This window comes from Orycteropus afer, unplaced genomic scaffold (genome assembly GCF_000298275.1).
Source record: "Orycteropus afer afer isolate SDZICR_OR568_19922 unplaced genomic scaffold, OryAfe1.0 scaffold00123, whole genome shotgun sequence".
In the NCBI taxonomy this organism is placed as follows: Eukaryota; Metazoa; Chordata; class Mammalia; order Tubulidentata; family Orycteropodidae; genus Orycteropus; species Orycteropus afer.
Window position 1 is genome coordinate 643135 of NW_006921710.1, and position 18453 is coordinate 661587.

Consider the following 18453-nt stretch of genomic DNA (forward strand, 5'->3'; position numbering starts at 1 on the left):
AGCAATATTTGTTTTTGGTTTAGTGAATGTCTGAATTCACTCTAAGGTAGAATGGATAGGTTTATTGTGACCAAATTGCACTGATCAAATAGAACAAAAAAGCAGGCACTTGATCTTAATAATAAAAGAGTCTGAACAGTCACTGGAAATAGACGAGGAAATGAGAACTTTCCTTGTTAAGATATTTAAAAGTCACAGGAAACCACTGAGAACTCAGAAAAGGTTTTGTAACTTGTTGGCTTGGCTTACTGGTCAGAGGACATGGCATCTCATACCCAGACACCATTTCCCGACCCAAAGCCAACTTAAGTCTTACAAACACCTTGACAGACTTGCAAGTGACTTTCACTGGGGGAGGCCTGAGCAGAAAGTTCTCCACACTTCTTGTCCTAACTGGATCTCTCTCCCACTTCCCTTACCCCATGGCTAGCCCACCATCTCTTGGATGCCTGAGAAGTCTGCAAATCGCTTCTCAGCTGGCTGGCCTTCTGTCTCCTGCCATTTTTGCCTTAAATTCATCCATCTTTCTCTTTGGGAAAAGTTTGCAGAACTTCTTGGCTTCTGATGATTTGCATTTCATTATTGTCTGGTGCTGTCTGGGTGGCAGTGTGCAGAGGGATTATTCTCTTTCTTCCCAGTGGTGAAGGAGGCAGAAGTTTTAAAATGCCTTTAAAATAGAGGCCGATTATGCAGGAATTTGATCCTTGGGTCATTCTTCTTAAACCAGACTGCTGCATTTTGTATGGCACGTTGTTAACTGCCAGGAGTGCTTGCTAATTTGGTACTTAATGACAGTCATAGAGAGTGTTTTTCTTGCCCCTGGAGAGATTTTAGATGCAGCTGGGGTAGATTTGCCACTGTCAATTATGCACAGTTTTAAACAAGAAATGGCCAGCGGGAGCCTCCTTTTCATCTAAAGGAGTTGGAGTAGGAAGTGAGAAACCGCTGCAGCTGCTCCCTGAGGGCAGGAGGCGCTATGAGCTGTGCATGGGGTTTTAGAACGAGGTTGAGATGTCTGGCCTTTATTTTTCAAATAGTACTCCTGTCAGAGTAAAAAATATATGTATATAGTAAAATTTTTTAATTTTGGCCAGGGCTAGTTCCAGGCCCCAGGCAAGCCCTAGGTCCAAACTCTGTCCAGCATTGCTTTCTCCCCCTCAAGGCTCGTGGGTGACACAAGTAGTTTTCTCTCAGTTACTAAACTAAAGGCCACCCTGCGGCACTATGGAAGAAAGGTCTGGCATTCTGCTTCTGCAGAGGTTACAGCCAAGAAAACCCTCCAGAGCAGCTCTACTCTGTGACACATGACAGGGAGTTGGTTTATTTTTATTTTAGGCACACTCCACTTGCACCAGCAGTCCACTCTCTCCAAAATTCCCTTTATTCCTCCCACTTTCCCTCAGTTTCACTTTTCTTTCAGATTAGCTTTCTCTAACAGCTTGCCTATTCTTCACTGTCGTCCCCAAATGTAGTCATGTCTAGACCTAGATGCTGACTCTACCTTTAGGTTAGATGAGGTCTTGACCTAAGAAGTCTATATAAAGTGGTTATTCCTGCTTTGTGCTAATGGACGTCCCCCAGGTTATGATTGTTGGAAGGCTACTTTGGCAATAGTTTTTATGTTACATCACCTCTCTGATGCATGGAGCAACATTAGTCAAAGATAAGAGACAATTAGTGTGTAATTATATTTTTCCTGGTGGTTTTCCTTTCTCTCTGGTTCCCTGCTTCAGGGACAGTCATTTGCAAAATCCCCCTTGGAGAACACCCCTGATTATAGTAGAGCCAGAGGTTGCTGCAGAGCATTCTGGGTGTATATTTCAAGCCCAGGAAGGACCTTTGATTTACAGTGACCAAGTCTTCATTTCAAGCATGAAGATTGGCACCACCTTCCAGCAAGGCTCCAGACAGACAGTTCAGAGCAGTTTCAGGTTCTGAAAAGACTGGGGAAAGAGGGGGCAATTTGAGGCTGTTTCAAACTCTTTTCCTAGAATAAACTTTCCCTATTTGAATATTAAATTTGGAAATTCTAAAATAATAAGAGATCTATTTGTATCTCTTTGTTTGTATCATTTGTTGTGCTTTTTATATATTTCACATTACTTACATATTGTAGGCAGCTTTCAGTAGTTAAAGCATTTGGCTGCTAACCACAAGGTTGGTGGTTTGAACCTACCAGCTACTCAATGGGAGAAAGATGAGGCAGTCTGCTTCTGTAAAGATTTCTAGCTTTAGAAACTCCAATGGGGGCAGTTCTACTCTGTTCTCCAGGGTTGCTATGAGTCGGAAACCACTCGATGGCAGTGAGTTTGGTTTTTGTTTTGTATATTGTAGGGACGAATCCTTTATCAGATATGAGCTTTGCAAATACATTTTACCAGTCTGTGGCTTGTTTTCCTTTTATTAATGTTGTTTAAAGAGCAGGTATTTTTAAATGATTTTTTTAGACTTTTAATGAAATCTAATTTATCAATCATTTTTCTTTTATGGATCATGATTTTGGTGTCATATCTAGGAAATCTTTTAACCCAAGTCACAAAGATTTTCTTCTACAACTTTAACAGTTTTAAGTTTGACATTTAGGTCTGTGATCCATTTTGAGTTAAATTTTATATATGGTGTGAAGCATGGGTCAAGATGGTGATGATTTTGCATATAGATGTCTAGTTATTCCAGAACCATTGGTTGAAGACATCATTCTTTCTCCATTGAATTGCCATGGCACCTTTATTGAAAATAAGTTTACCGTATTTGTATGAATCTGTTCCTGGTCTCTATTCTTTTCCTTTGATCATGTGTCTATCCTCTTACCAATACCCACCGTCTTGATTACTGTAACATTTTAGTAAATCTTGAAATCAGTGACTACATCTGGGGATGGCAAATCTTCTTTTCAGCATTGTTTTAGCTATTCTAGTTCCTTTCCATATAAAATTTGCAATCAGTTTTTATAGAATCTTTTTTTAAAAAAATAAAACTTGCTGGGATTTTTATTGGAATTGCTATGAGTCAGAATTGAATCAGTTTTGGCATTGAATCTGGCGATCAATTTGGGGAGAGTTGACATTTTAACATCATTTAATTGCCTAGACCATGAATGAGAGCTCTGGTAGCATAATGCCTAAGGCACTTGACTGCTAACCAGAAGGCTGGCAGTTCAAACCCACCAGCCACTCTTCAGAAGGAAGGTTGGGCAATCTACTTCCATAGTGATACCACCTTGGCAACCCAAGGAGGGGGTCACTGTGAGTCGGGTCTGACTCGACAGCATATAACAACAACAACAGACCAAGAACATGGTATAACTCTCCATTTATTTAAGCTTATTTGATTTCTTTGATCAGTGTTTTATAGTTTACAGCATATAGATACTGAACATATTTTGTTAGATTTATTTATTTAATATTTTATACTTTTAGAATACTTTTAATACCTTTGTGCATTTTAATTTCAATTCCCATGTATAAAATAAACATTTAGAAAGTGTTTTTGTGTGTGTGTGTGTTTGGATTTCTTTTTTTTTTTTTTTGGTATAATAATTTTGTGTCCTGTGACTTTGCTAAGCTTTTTTTTTTTTTTTTAAGATTTTGGGACTTTCAATTTAGACAATTCTGTCTTCTGCACATAAACACAGTTTTATTTCCTCCTTTTCAATATGTGTACCTGTTATTTCTTTTCCTGCATTGTTGCTTTATTTAGGACTTCCAGTGTGATATTGACTAGAAGTGGCAAGAACAAACATTCTTGTCTTATTCCTGATCTTAGGGAAAAAGCATTAAGTCTTTCACAATTATGTATGATATTGTTTTTGTTGTTATTTGCCGTCAAGTCAGACCCGACTCACAGTGACCCCTCCTTGGGTTTTGGAGGCAGGATCTCTACGGAAGTAGATTGCCCAACCTTCCTTCCGAGGAGTGGCTGGTGGGTTTGAACCTACAGCCTTCTGGTTAGCAGTCAAGTGCCTTAGGCACTGCGCTTTTTGTAGATGCCCTTTATCCAGTTGAGAACATCTCCTTCTATTTGTAGTTTGCTAAGAGTTTTTATCAAGAATTGATGTCAAATTTTAGCAAAGGCTTTTTTGCATCAATTGATATATTTATCAGTTTTTTCTTCATTAGACATTAATATGGTGGATTACATTAATTGGTTTTCAGATATTGAATCAGTCTTGCATTCCCAGGATAAACCCCACTTGGCTTTAATGTATTATTCTTTTTATGTACTGCTGATTCAGTTAGCTAAAATTTATTGAAAATTTTTGTATCTGTGTTCATGATATTGGTCTGTACTTTTCTTATAATGTCTTTGTCTGGCTTTGGGTATCAGGGGAAAACTGTTTTATAAAATAACTTGTGTATTTTCCCTCCTCTTTTATTTTTTGCAAAACTTTGTGTAGCACCAGCCTTATAGTTTATGTAAACTTTGCATTAGAATATGGTTCATATATTTTGTACACCCACTTATTTGTGTACGTTTGTGTATTCAGAACCTCATTACATTGTAAATTTATTCTTACAACGCCAGAGAACTCTCCCCCTCTGCCTTTGCCATGATGTTTAGTAACTACATTATAGTGTTTTATACAGAGTTTTGCACATTGTGGAGATTAATTGGTTGAAATGAAGAGGTCAACAAGGGCAAGCCTTTGCCTCTGGGCAGGTCTGGATGCCATATTATAGCCAGTGATTTTATATCCTGTCTTTCAAGATTACCTATCTAGCCATGGGCCTGGATGAATTCTAGCCCTCAGTTTCCAATGGATTTGGCTGTGGAGGTGGGTGTAAACTTCAAAGCCTTTGAGGAGGTGAGGGCTTCCTTTGCTCTCCAAACAGAGCCTCAGGCCATGTGGCCAGCCAGGGCATGATGAAGGAGGGTCAGGAGACCCCAGTTGTTGGGTGTCTGACACCAATGCACTCAGTGGACAGTATAAGCGAGCCCCTTGCGTCTCTGGGACTCGGTTTCCCCATGTACACTGAGCAAATTGGGATCAGAGTAGTGATTCTCAACCCTGGCTAGACACTATAATCACTTGAGAAGCTTTTAAAAATTTCCATTCCAAGGCCACACCCAGACCAATTCAATCAGAACTTCTGGGGGTAGGACTCAGGCCTCAGTATTCTTAAAGCTCTCCAAAACTGAAAAACCAAACCAGTTACCATTTGACTCACGGCAGCCCCAATGTTTTCAGTTAACAGCCAGGCACTTAACAGTTTGTACCACCATCTATGCCCTAGATGGTTCCAGAGTACAGCCAAATGTGAGAACCGCTCGATTAGAGCACGGTTCCCACACCTGCCTGAGCGTGAGAATCCTCTGGGCTGTTGATTTAAAAACACAGCCCCTCCCAGGGAGGCTTTGCTTCAGTAGCTCTGGAAGGGTGCCTGGAACCTGTATTTTAGATAAGCCTTCCAGATGATTCTAAACGTCAGATAAATCTGAGGAAAATTGGATCAGATAAGCACTTCTTCCAGTTTAATGTACATACAGATCACCATGAGTCTTGTTAAAATGTGGACTGCGATTCAGTGGGCTGCGGTGGGGCGGGAGATCTGCTGGAGGTCCAGGGACCCTGAGTAGTGAGCAGTTAGAGGGCATCGAGGTACCGTCCACCTCCCCGTCAGAAGCGCCTGTTGTTAGGTGACCTTGAGTCTATTCCAAGGCAAAGTGGCCCCATGTGACAGAGTAGAACAGCTCCATAGGGTTTTCTAGGCTGGCAGCTTCACAGGAGCAAATCGCCAGCTCTGTCTCCCCCAGAGCCACTGGGAGAGTTCAAACCACAAACCTTTCTGTTAGCAGCTGAGCACTTAACCATTTCACCACCAGAGCTCCTCTTCTGTGGTATCTATCAGCCTGAAATTCTAGAGTCCCAAAGACAGTCCCTCCCCTCACCAGTCCAAGCACTCGACCCCTGCACACACCCAAAGGGTCTCTGCCCAGCACGCCATGCTCCGAGTTGTCTGTGCTTTCACTATGCCCCTTTCCTGGTTGTGCTGTTGTAATAAAAGCCGAAAACAAAAAAGCCAGGGGTGAGGGCGTGCATGGGGCGGTACATCTCGGCAGAGGTGCTTGGCTCCCCCATGCCACCCTATCACCAGGCCTTCACATCTTGGTGCCACGAGCCTGGATAATGGACGCTTCGAGCACGGAAGCACAGCTCCTCTCCAGCGAAGCTTTGCCCAGAGACGTGTTTCAAGTACCCATTTGGTGTCCTTGTGCTTCTGATCTTGCCAGCCTTTCACAAACCATTCCCTGAATGACGACAAGCGGTCTTGAAATGCTGGGTTCAAAATCTTTCAGTTGGGGCTTGTTTGCTTATGAAGCAGCATCAATTATCAGGGATTTCCAAACTGGCTTCCTTTCTACTGGCGTCAGCATCTAGAGAAGCACCGCCAACCGCCAGCCACAGTGACAGCCGTGTGTCGGTGTTGCTGTTGGGCCTCACAAATAATGGGGTGCGTGGGGTGGAGGGAGCCCAGCATGTTCAGAGTGTAAGGGATAAAAGCACATCGAATCATCTGCGCTCCCCGTGTTTAGATGCTCTCCGATCTCACATGTTTTATTTGGTGGCTGTTATTTTGCTGCACCTTCTCAATAGAAATCATTACCAAGAACGTGTGCAGGGAAGGTGGGTTTTTATGGCTCCTGCGCACCACCCCCAGGCTGCTGGGGAAACCATCGTGCACACTTTGTGGAGGGGCAGCTGGAGCTTTTGTCTGGAACCAATGAGGGGCTTCCTGGCAACTTAGCAGAAGCAAACCTCAGTGAATAGTATGGGCAACATGAGAGAGGAAGAAGGAAGGGAATGTGGGAAGCTGGCCTGGTAGGAGGAAGAGCATTTGGCTCAGGGACTAATGGTTTTTGAAACTTATGCATTTTTCTGGAAGCAAGTGACATTAGAGAGACTAGATATATTAGGTATCCTTTGGGTAACAGTCAGAGGAATCCTAGCTGAAACTGGCTTAAGCAAAAGAGTCTTAGGTATTCATGTTAGTGAATCATTATGGGGTGTGTTGGCTTCAGGCACAGCTTAATCCAGGGCCCAACATAATGTCTCTTGACATGTCTCTGCTCTCTCTACTTGCAGGCTCTAGTCAACTTCAGGCTTCCATTCTATCAGCTTAGCGGTCCCAGCAAGCATGAGGCTCCTTTCTCTCCAGCAGCCTACAAGGCAAGCTGCTCATTGGCCAAGCTTTGCATCCTGAACTAGGAGGTTTAGTAATGCTGTGGCCAGGAGGAGCTGGGGCTCAGCTTGGCCATATCTGGGCCTCCTTCCTGCCCAGCCTTGCAGCCAGGGGTGAGAGGGAGTAAGAATGACTCTCCAGAAGAAATTGAGAAAATCAGCAGGTGTCTGCAAGCCAAGAGAAGCAGTGAGCAAGAGGACAGGGTGTAGGATCTGGGACAGCCCCAGATTTGCTGCCTGTTCACTATCTGGGGCCCTTCTTTTCTCTGAAAAACATGAAGCTGTCGCTCAGGTCAGTGATTTGTAACTGTTTTTAAGAACTGGCAGTCCTTGGAGAACCCAATGAGAGTTATGAACACAGCCAACCCAGAAAATCACACATTTTCACATGTAGGCAGGCAATAGTTCAGGAGTTCACTGACTTGTTCAGAAGCCCTGGCCCAGTGTTCTCCAAGGCAATCGATGCCCATTACCAGGGGAATCCTGGGCTTCCCCCAGTACCTACTGACTCAGCATTTCTGGGTGAGGGACATAGGCATCCAACATGTTAAAGTGCTCCCAGGGAATTCTGATACAGCTGGTCCCTAGGAATAACCACACATCTAAGACCCCTACCAACCCTGGTATCACAGCATCATCCTCAACTCTTCTACTTAGTTGAGTTTTTGGCTGGGATGGAAAAAAAAGTCAGGCAGTAGAATTTAAATAGGACACTAAGACTATATATCATTTATTCATTCCTTCACAAGTATTTCCTGAGCACCAGCTGTTTGTTAGGACAATGGTTTGGCACCTATTATTGCTCTGGCTATAGCAGGTGATGCCTGAGCCTGAGGGGATGGTTAAGGGCCCTTGGAGACCAGTGTCCCATCAGACCCCCCAGAGCTTTGCCTCTTGGCAGCCTGCTCCACTAGTCCAGTGGATTCTATAAATGGGTCACTGACAGTAAGGGGATTCTTTTCTTTACTAACTTGGAGGAGGCAGAGTATATCCTTCCTGAAAAGGTTTCCATCCTTTGTGTTAATATGGGAAACCTAGTTTATGCATGTTTTCTTATACTTTCCTTGAGATGTTTCTGGCCTGACTTTACTTACTTGAAATGAAGACTAGTTTTAGGTGCACAGGGAATGTTTGTTGTCACCGATGTTGTTGTCACCGATGTTGTTGTCACTGATTTTATCCCCAGCAGAAATTGCGCATATCAGTCAATGATGACAGCTTTATTAAATATAATGTGTAAGTTCCATACAATGAGTTGGTAAACACTGGCGCTTACTACAAGGCCTGGCACACAGTAGGTACTCAATAAATGTATGAATGAGTGAATTACAAGATGAATGAGTAAACAGTAAATGAGTAATAGACTATTCTGGAAGTTTTGTTTTTTTAATTCATTTTATTGAAATATAATTTATGTACAGTGAAATACACAAAACTAAAGTGACATGGAAGTGACATGGGTCAGTGCTTTTTTTTTTTTTGCAGTGTTCTCTTCCCTCCACTCCCACCCCTGGTAACCAACAAAGAAAGTTTCCTTCCATACATAAACCTTTCCTTGACTTTTTACAATAATGAAGTAATACTATATTTGTTCTTCTGTGATTGACTTATTTCACTCACCATAATGCCCTTCAAGTTCATCCATATTATGTGGTGTTTTGTAGATTTTACGTTATTCTGTAGTGTTGCATAGTATTCCGTTGTGTGTATGTACCATAGTTTGGTTATCCATTCTTCTGTTGAGGGCACATATATTGTTTCCATTTTTTTGCTATTGTAAATAGTGCTGCAGTGAACATGGGTGTGCATTTATCTGTTCTTGTCCTGGCTCTCACTTCTTTAGGATATATACTTAGTAATAGGATTGCTGGATCAAATAGTATTTCTAATTCCAGCTTTTTAAGGAATCACCATACTGCTTTCCACAGTGGTTGTATCATTTGACAGTCCCACTAGCAGTGTATGAGAGTCCCAATCTCTTCACAACCTTACCAGTATTTGTTATTTTCTGTCCTGTTGAACTTTGCCAGTAGTGCTGGGGTGAGATGGTGTCTCATTGTTGTTTTGATTTGCATCTCTCTGATGGCTAATGGTCGTGAGCATTTCTTCATCTATTTGCTGACCACCTGAATATCCTCTTTGGTCAAGTGTCTATTCATGTCTTCTGACCAGTTTTTAATTGGATTATTAATCTTTTTGTTGAGGTGTTGGAGTTTTCTATAAATTTTAGAGATAAGTCCCTGGTCAAATATGTCCTGTTTTTTCCCAATCTGTAGGTTCTCTTTTTACTCTTTTGGTACTATAATTATCGGCAAGTATGAATTGTTGCCGTCATTTTGTTATGTGCTTTTTCATGGTGTTGCTGATTTCTTTGTTCCATATAATTTTCTATGCTGACCTCATTTTGTTTATGAATCGTGTTATCACTTCCTTCTTTGCTATTGTTTTGGTATTTGCTAAATATTTGTGCTAGTCCTCTTTTTTATTTTGATGTGAATGAAGGTTTATAATTTTTCTTTGTGGTTACCCTGTGATTTATAATTTTCTTCCCAAGTTTAGAACAGTCGGTTCTATCTTACAGTTGTTTTGACCTCCTTACCAATTAGAAGATCTGTAACTACACAGTTTTTTCCCTGTTTTTTGGTTTGTAGTTGTCCTCATTTGTTAATTGATGTCTCTGGTTCCCTGTTTACAATCTTGTAGGCTTATTTATGTTGGATACTTCCATAACTGGGTTGGTTTCTGGGTTATGTCATCATGTGTGTTAATGGTTGGTTGTTGTTTGCTGTTGTTGCTTCTCTGTCCAAAGGACTTTCTTTAGCATCTCTCGTAAGGTTGGTCTGGTTTTAACAAATTCCCTTAATTTCTGCTTATCTGGAAATGTCCTAATTTCACCATCATATTTGAGGGACAATTTTGCTGGGTATATAATTCTTGATTGGAACCTTTTTTTCTTTCAGGGTTTTATATATACCATCCCATTGTCTTCTCACTTGCATGGTTTCTGCTGAGAAATCAGAGCTTGGTCTTATTGGTTGCTCCTTGTAGGTAACTTCGTTTTTCCTGTGCTGCTTTCGGGATTTTTTCTTTGTCTTTGGTTTTGGTGAGTTTGATTATGTCTTGGTGATTTTCTTTTGTAGTCTATCCTGTTTGGGGTTCATCGTACTTCTTGAATGGATATATTCTCATGTTTCATCATACCAGGGAAATTCTTTTCCAACAAATCTTTGATAGTTTTCTCTGTGGTTTTATTTGTCTCTTCCTGTTGGAATTCTGATTACACATAGGTTATTCCTTTTGATGGTATCCCACATGAACCTTAGGCTTTCTTCATTTTGTTTTGATCTTTTTTCTGATTGATCCCTTTCCAAAGAAGTATTGAGGTGTTTGTCTTCAATCTCACTAATTCTGCCTTCCATTGTTTCAATTCTACTCCTTTGCCCATTCAGTGTGTTATCTATTTCTGAAAATGTAGTATTAATCTTGTGGATTGCTATGTGTAGATTTTGTATCATTTCTAATTTTTCATTTATTTTGTCATTTTGTTCTTTTATTGTCTTTAGAAATTATTCCAGGGTTTTGCCTGTGTTTTCCTCAATTTTGTCAGTGTTTTCCTTGATCTGTCTCTCAATTCATTGAAGACACCTAAATATAATTCTTTTTAATTCCTTATCAGAGTTCCACTGCTGCTTATTTCTCAGGGATGTGTTCTGGGTCTGTATCCTGGTCCCTTGTTTCTCTTGCTTTATCTTGCTTCTTTGTATGGACTGTGATGCTATGTTGCCTCTGAGACATTGTGACATTTTTATGTTTATATGTAATTGGTGATTGTACATTGGAGTGACTTGCCCACAATTTTTGTTTTCTTTGGATGTTATCTACATAAGCAGAGTACTATGCTTCTCTATTCGCTAGTTGGCAGCACTTATACACTCACAACCTATCTCCTTTCCCATTGTCAGGCTCCCATATGTCCCTGCCATCCTTGGCAAATGGAACCTATTCTTAGGTCCCTGGAATCCAAATGAGAATGCTGTCAATTTAAATATCCAAAATGGCCACTGCTTGTAAATATTCAAAATGGCTGTGCCCTTGGTCACTTTAAATATCCAAAATGGTTGCCATTTATAAACAATAAAAATGGCTGTGCTCTCCAGATGGCTAAATGTCCACAGCTTGGGTTGGCTCCCTCCTTCTTGTTTCCCTTCCTAGTCATAGGCCACCAGCACAGTCATCCCTGCAGCCCTTGGTGACCAGGGCTGATCTTTAGGTCATTTTTCAGGCCCCAAAATCACTTGGAAATATTCAGGTTGTTGTTCCCATCAGAGTGGCTGACAGTCCAGTACTCTGACCATCTCCATACTCATTGTTTTCATTCAGATTTTTCCACCAGTTGGTGCCTAATCCACTTCTGTATACTTCCTTTCAAAGCTCAGGGCTCCAGGATTATCTTCTATATCTCTGTCAATTGGTTTATCTTTTCTTTGTTGAAAAGGGTCTGTGTAGCTTGTCTGCCTATTCTGCCATCTTCCAGAAGTTGGTTTTTGTTTGTTTGTTTTTTAAAGATGGCTTCATGCTAGAAGACAGGGACATGAATTAGGCCTGCAGGCAGAGGCCAGCTGAACACATGGATCTCTGCTCCACACCCAACCCTAACTTCTCCCAATCAGAGAAGCATTACCTTTTCTCTATTCCATTTGTTCACACTTTATCCTAAAGCAGGGCTTCTCAGTCTCAGCACTATTGACATTTTGGGCAGAGTAATCCTTTGATGTAGGGGCTGTCCTGTGAACTGTAGGATGTTTAGCAGCATCCCTGGTCTCCACCCATCAGACGTCAGTAGTCCCCCAAAAAACATCACCAGACATTGCTAAATGTCTTTTAGGGAGCAAAACTGATTTCAATTGAGAGCCACTCTCCTAAGGTTTTATATGAAGAAAGAGTTCTATTGCCAAAAGAAAGAGGAGGATCAAACTCCTTGAACTCTAGGGGGTTGGGAGATGTATTCCAAGAAACTGCTGGTCTGAATTTCCGAGGTTTCAAGAGAAGTGAGTACTTTATCTTTTGGGTTGTTTTTTAGGCTGGGCCTATTGACTTTGAGCATCTTGCTCCCTTGGGACCAGGGCTCCTTTGTAAAAGAAAAAGTGAGAAATCTGAAAATAATCACTTGCCCGTCCAAGGAGGGAATGGGGCAGTCAAGAGCCTGAACTCCCAGGAAAAGTATCTAATAACAACAATAATAAAATAGTAATAATAGCTGCTGTATTTGAGCACTGAGTATGTTTAGATCTTGTGTTAAGTTTGTCACGTGCTTTATCTCATTAAATCTTCAACACCATCAGACTATTACTGTTCCTATTTTATAGTTGAGGAAACTGAACCTGAGAGAGGTTAAGTCACAAAGCTAATCTGTGGTAGAGATGAGATTCTAACCTAAGTTTGTGTGGCTCCAGAAAGTGCACTGTCCTCCTGTTCACCTGAATGGTGTTGCCTCAGAAACCCCATCCCTGAAGTGATGGGGCTAGGGGAGCTGTCATCACATCAGGGGAATGGAGAGCAGCTATGGTATAGAGACTCCTGCCCCACGCCTTTCCCTGGCCATCTCCGATGGTTTGGTACTAGGAGCTCCCAGTGGTTGGTTCCTGACAGCTCTACCTATATGTGGGGAGTGATGCCTGGTCTCATGCAGCCTGGAGTTCTCTGACCACAGTGTTTGTTATTTACCCATAGGGTGTTTTTCCTGAATGTACCATTCGATTCTGTCATTGAGCGGCTGACCCTGAGAAGAACTGATCCATTAACTGGAGAAAGGTTTGTGCTTAGTTCCCAGGGTTGGCCATCTGAGGACTGCTAGGGGCCTGGCCCAACCAGGGAGCTCCGTTTCTTTGTCCATCTGTCTGGTGCCATGACAGGACCTCTCCAGGGCTAACACTGGTTATAGTTGACAGTTGTTGTTGTTGTTATTTGCCGTCGAGTCGGCCCCGACTCATAGCGACCCCTCCTTGGGTTTGCAGTATCACTACAGAAGTAGGATTGGCAGTATCACTACAGAAGTAGGATTGCCCAACCTTCCTTCCGAGGAGTGGCTGGTGGGTTTGAACCGCCAGCCTTCTGGTTAGCAGTCAAGTGCTTTAGCCACTATGCTACCAGAGCTCCTATAGTTGACAGAAGACTCTGGAATTTATCAAACTTGCTCCTCTGAGTAAATTCTGTTGACCTTCTTTGCCTGGAAGAGAAACCAGGAAATGAATGCTTGAGGCTCTACAGCAACATAATAGGCCAAATATTCACCTACACTTTCCTGAGGTCAACAACGATTGACCCTGCATGTGAAATGGATGCACTGGGTAGGACCATGGGCTTTTGCTCACACCCACACATGACTGCTTGTAGCAACACATCCCTGTGGGAACCAGTTCACCTTTGAGCTTTTTCATAGTTGCAGGAGGTAAATTCTGAGTTTTATTCTGCAGTCTGACCAAGTATAATTGGTGCATTCTTGTTCAGAATGCAGTTTAAAGTCACCTGGTAGACTCTGCCATCCCTCCTGATAACCAGATTCTCATTTCTTTGGGACTTAGTAGTGCAGTGGGGTGAGGCAGGAAGAACATTACTAGGACTTTTCTAAAACTTAAGTCTAACTGTCATCCTTCCTGCTAGGGAACAATCTTTAGCACACCCATGTTAAAGACCACATTCTTCATGTTATCCTGCTCCAGGGCCTTGCCCCACAATGACTGTCCATGGCACTTACTGTCATCTCCATTCACGTTTGTTGCTACGAATTGTGTTATATTTCCCTCCCTTATTTGACTGTAGTGTCCACAAAGACAGCGTTAATGTCTGTCTTGCTTACCACACCTTGTCAACAACAGACGTAATCAGTTTGTCATACTGTGGTGACTTGCATGCTGCTAAGGGGCTGGAGGGTATGCCATCAATATTTCAAATACCATCAGGGTCACCCATGGTGGACAGGTTTCAACAGAGCTTCCAGACTAAGATAGGTTGGGAAGAAAGAAGGGACTATCCACTTCTCAAAAAACTGGCCAGTAAAAACCTTATGAATAGTGGTGAAACATTGTCTCTTACTGGAAACCTTTATGAATAGCCCTGAAACATTATCTAATATAGTGCCCGAAAATAAGCCCCTCAGGATGGAAGGCACTCAAAGTACAACTGGGGAAGAGCTGCCTTCTCAAAGTAGAGTTGACCTTAGTGATGTGGATGGAGTAAAGCTTTCAGGACTCCACTTCCTGATGGGGCATGACTCAAAATGGGAAGAAACAGCTGCAACATTCATCAATAATCAGAACATGGAATGTACAAAGTATGAATGTAGGAAAATTGGAAGTTGTCAAAAATGAAATGGAATGCATAAAGATCAATATCCTAGGCATTAGTGAGCTGAAATGGACTGATTTTGGCCATTTTGCATCAGACAACCATATGATCTACTATGCTGGGAATGACAAATTGAAGAGGAATGGTGTGACATCCATCATCACAAAAAATGTTTCAAGATCTATCCTGAAGTACAATGCTGTCAGTGATAGGATAATATCCATACACCTACAAGGAAGACCAGTTAGTACTACTTTCAAATTTATGCATCAACCACTAAAGCAAAGACAAGGAAATTGAAGATTTTTACCAACTTCTGCAGTCTAAATATAGACAAGACATGCAATCAAGATGTTTGGATTATGACTGGTGATTGGAATGCAAAAGTTGGAAACAAAAAAGAATCACTGGTAGTTGAAAAATTTGGCCTTGTGTTAGAAATGATGCTGGAGATCGTATGATAGAATTTTGCAAGACCAAAGACTTATTCATTGCAAATACCTTTTTCAAAAACATAAATGGTGGCCTTACACATGGACCTCGCCAGATGGAATACAAAGAAATCAGATTGACTACATCTGTGGAAAGAGGTTATGGAGAAGCTCAATATTTTCAGCCAAAAAAAGGCCAGAAGCTGACTGTGGAACAGACCACCAATTGCTCATATACAAGTTCAAGCTGAAGCTGAAGAAAATTAAAACAAGTCCAAAGCCAAGATATGACCTTGATTATATCCCACCTGAATTTAGACATCATCTGAAGAATAGATTTGATGCACTGAACACCAATGACTGAAAACTATAGGAATTATGGGATGAGATCAAAAACATCATCCATGAAGAAAGCAAAAGGTTATTAAAAAGACAGGAAAGGAAGAAAAGACAAAAATGGATATCAGATGAGACTCTGAAACTTGCTCATGAATGGAGAGTGGCTAAAGCCAATGGAAGAAATGGCAAGATAAAAGAGCTGAACAGAAGATTTCAAAGAGCAGCTTGAGAAGACCATCAATTACAGTGAAATGTGCAAAAGACCTGGAGTTAGAAAACCAAAAGGGAAAAACACACTCAGCATTTCTCAAGCTGAAAGAACTGAAGAAAAAATTCAAGCCTCAAGTTGCAATATTGAAATATTCTATGGGCAAAATACTGGATGATGCAGGAAGCATCAAAAGAAAATGGAAAGAATACACAGAGTCACTGTACCAAAAAGAATTGGTTGATGCTCAACTATTTCAGGAGGTGACATATGATCAAGAACTAATGGTACTGAAGGAAGAAGTCCAAGCTGCATTGAAGGAATTGGCAAATAACAAGCCTCTGGGAACTGACGGAATACCCGTTGAGATATTTCAGCAAACGGATGCAGTACCGGAGGCACATACTTGTCTATGCCAAGTAATTTGGAAGACAGCTACCTGGCCAACTGACTGGAAGAGATCCATATTTATACCAATTCTAAAGAAAGGTTATCTCACAAAATGTGGAAATTATCAAACAATATCATTAATAGCACATGCAAGTAAAATTTTGCTGAAGATAATTCAAAAACGGTTGCAGCAGTATATTGACAGGGAACTTCCAGACATGAAGCTGGATTCAGAAGAGGATGTGGAACAAGGGATATCATTGTTGATGCCAGATGGATCTTGGCTGAAAGCAAAGAATACCAAAAAGATGTTTACTTATGTTTTATTGACTATGCAAAGGCATTCAGCTGTGTAGATCATAAAAAATTATGGATAATATTGAGAAAAATGGGAATTCCAGAACACGTCATTGTGTTCATGAGGAACCTGTACCTAGACCAGGAGGCTGTCATTCAGACAGAACAAGGGGATAGTACATGGTTTAAAATCAGGAAGGGAGTGTGTCAGGGTTGTATCCTTTCACCATACTTATTCAATCTGCATGCTGAGCAAATAATCCGAGAAGCTGCACTATATGAAGAAGAACATGGCATCAGGATCAGGGGAAGACTCATAAGCAACCTGTGATATGCAGAGGACACAACCCTGCTTGCTGAAAATGAAGATGATTTGAAGCACTTACTGATGAAGATCAAAGACTATAGTCTGCAGTATGGATTACACCTCAACATAAAGAAAATGAAAATCCTCACAACTGGACCAATAAGCAGCATCATGATAAATGAAAAGATTCAAGTTGTCAAAGATTTCATTCTACTTGGATCCACAATCAACACCCATGGAAGCAGCCATCAAGACGTCAGATGACATATTGCACTGGGAAAATCTGTTGCAGAAGACCTCTTTAAAATGCTGAAGAGCAAAGATGTCACTTTGAAGCCTCAGGTGCGCCTAACCCAAGCCATGGTATTTTCAGTTGCCTCATGTGCCTGTGGAAGCTAGACAGTGAATAAAGAAGACCGAGGAAGAGTTGATGCTCTTGAGTTGTAGTATTGGTAAAGTGTACTGAAAATACCATGGACTGCTAAAAGAACTAACAGATCTTCCCTGGAGGAAGTGCAGCCAGAATGCTCCTTGGAAGCGAGAATGGCCAGACTTCATCTCACCTACTTTGGTCATGTTGTGACAAGGGACCATTCCCTGGAGAAGGATGTCATGCTTGGTAAAGTGGAGGGTCAACAAAAAAGGGGAAGGCTCTCAACGAGATGGATTGACTCAATGGCTGCAATGATGGGCTCAAGTATAGCAAGGAGTGTAAGGATGGCGTACAACTGGGCAGTGTTTTGTTCTGCTGTACACAGGGTTGCTGTGAGTCAGAGCTGACTCAATGACACCTAACAACAACAGATAGCAGATGCTTGATAAGTATTGTTTGGAAGGAAGGGAAAAGGGAATGGATGGAAAGAAAGAAGGAACATGGCAGTTATATGCCACCCTCCTCCTAGCACTGATCTGTATCCCTCTCTCCTTGGCAGAGACCATACCCTGAGTCTCTCTGTGGCATCAGGACCCAGCCCAAGGTATGCACACACAGATGCACAGGAAATGTTTGCTTGTGATGATAATGACCATGATACACCAGCTAAGCCAGCAATAGAGAGCAGAGGGTCCTTTTCTTCCCTGCCCTCTGGGCTGGTCTGTGGGTCACCAATATCCCCTCCTCTCTCATAGGTATCACCTCATGTACAAGCCACCCCCAACCATAGAGATCCAGGCCCGTCTCCTGCAGAACCCAAAGGATGCTGAAGAGCAGGTCAAGCTGGAAATGGATTTATTCTACCGGAATTCCGCTGAGCTGGAGCGGTTGTACACACATGCCATCACCATCAATGGGGACCAGGACCCACACACTGTCTTTGAATACATAGAGAGTGGGATCATTAATCCCCTGCCCAGGAAGGTCCCGTGATGGGGTACACGGCAAGGAACATCTACAGGGAAACACAGTAACCTCTTAACCCCACCACGTAGTGCCAGGAGTGACCACCAGAGGGTCAGTCCCCTCCTGCAATGATTCCCCCTTACCTTTGTAACAGTTCTCATTAGGTAAATACTTATTATGTTTTGCCATTGACAGACGGGAACAATGAGGTCCTCAACTTTCTGGAAATTCTACCAAGCCAATAAACAGTACTGGGTGCAGACTCGTGTGTCCTGAAGTTCATGTGGCTGGAAAGTGGTCTTGTTTCAGGGTCTGGAAACACAGGGCAGGGGAAGACCAGGGAAGCAGTGAAATAAAGGGCAGCAGGCCAGGTCTCGAGTCAGACCTGGTGTGGGCTCTGGCTGCAGCACCAATGTGCCGTGTGCCCTTGGAGAAGGCACTTAAAGCCTCAGAGCCCCTCTTTTCTCACAACCAAGGGAGATAATGATAGTACTGCCTTAGAGGTTGTCATGGGATTAACTGAAGTAATGCAGATAAAGTTCTTAGCACAGTTGTTATTGTTGTTGTTATGTGCTGTCAAGTTGGACCCAACTCATAGCGAAGCCTCCTTGGGTTTCA

At 42.0% G+C, this 18453-nt stretch overlaps 1 protein-coding gene across 1 annotated transcript in view; it reads left to right on the top strand.

Annotated features, from left to right (window-relative positions):
• Positions 1-17862, top strand: part of AK8 (adenylate kinase 8) — a 231705-nt gene extending 213843 nt beyond the window's left edge. Inside the window, exons 12-13 of the mRNA XM_007944198.1 lie at positions 12911-12991; positions 17625-17862. Of these exons, the coding sequence (XP_007942389.1) occupies positions 12911-12991; positions 17625-17862 (319 nt within the window). The remainder of the gene's footprint in view (positions 1-12910; positions 12992-17624) is intronic.
• The last annotated feature ends 591 nt before the right edge of the window (positions 17863-18453 follow it).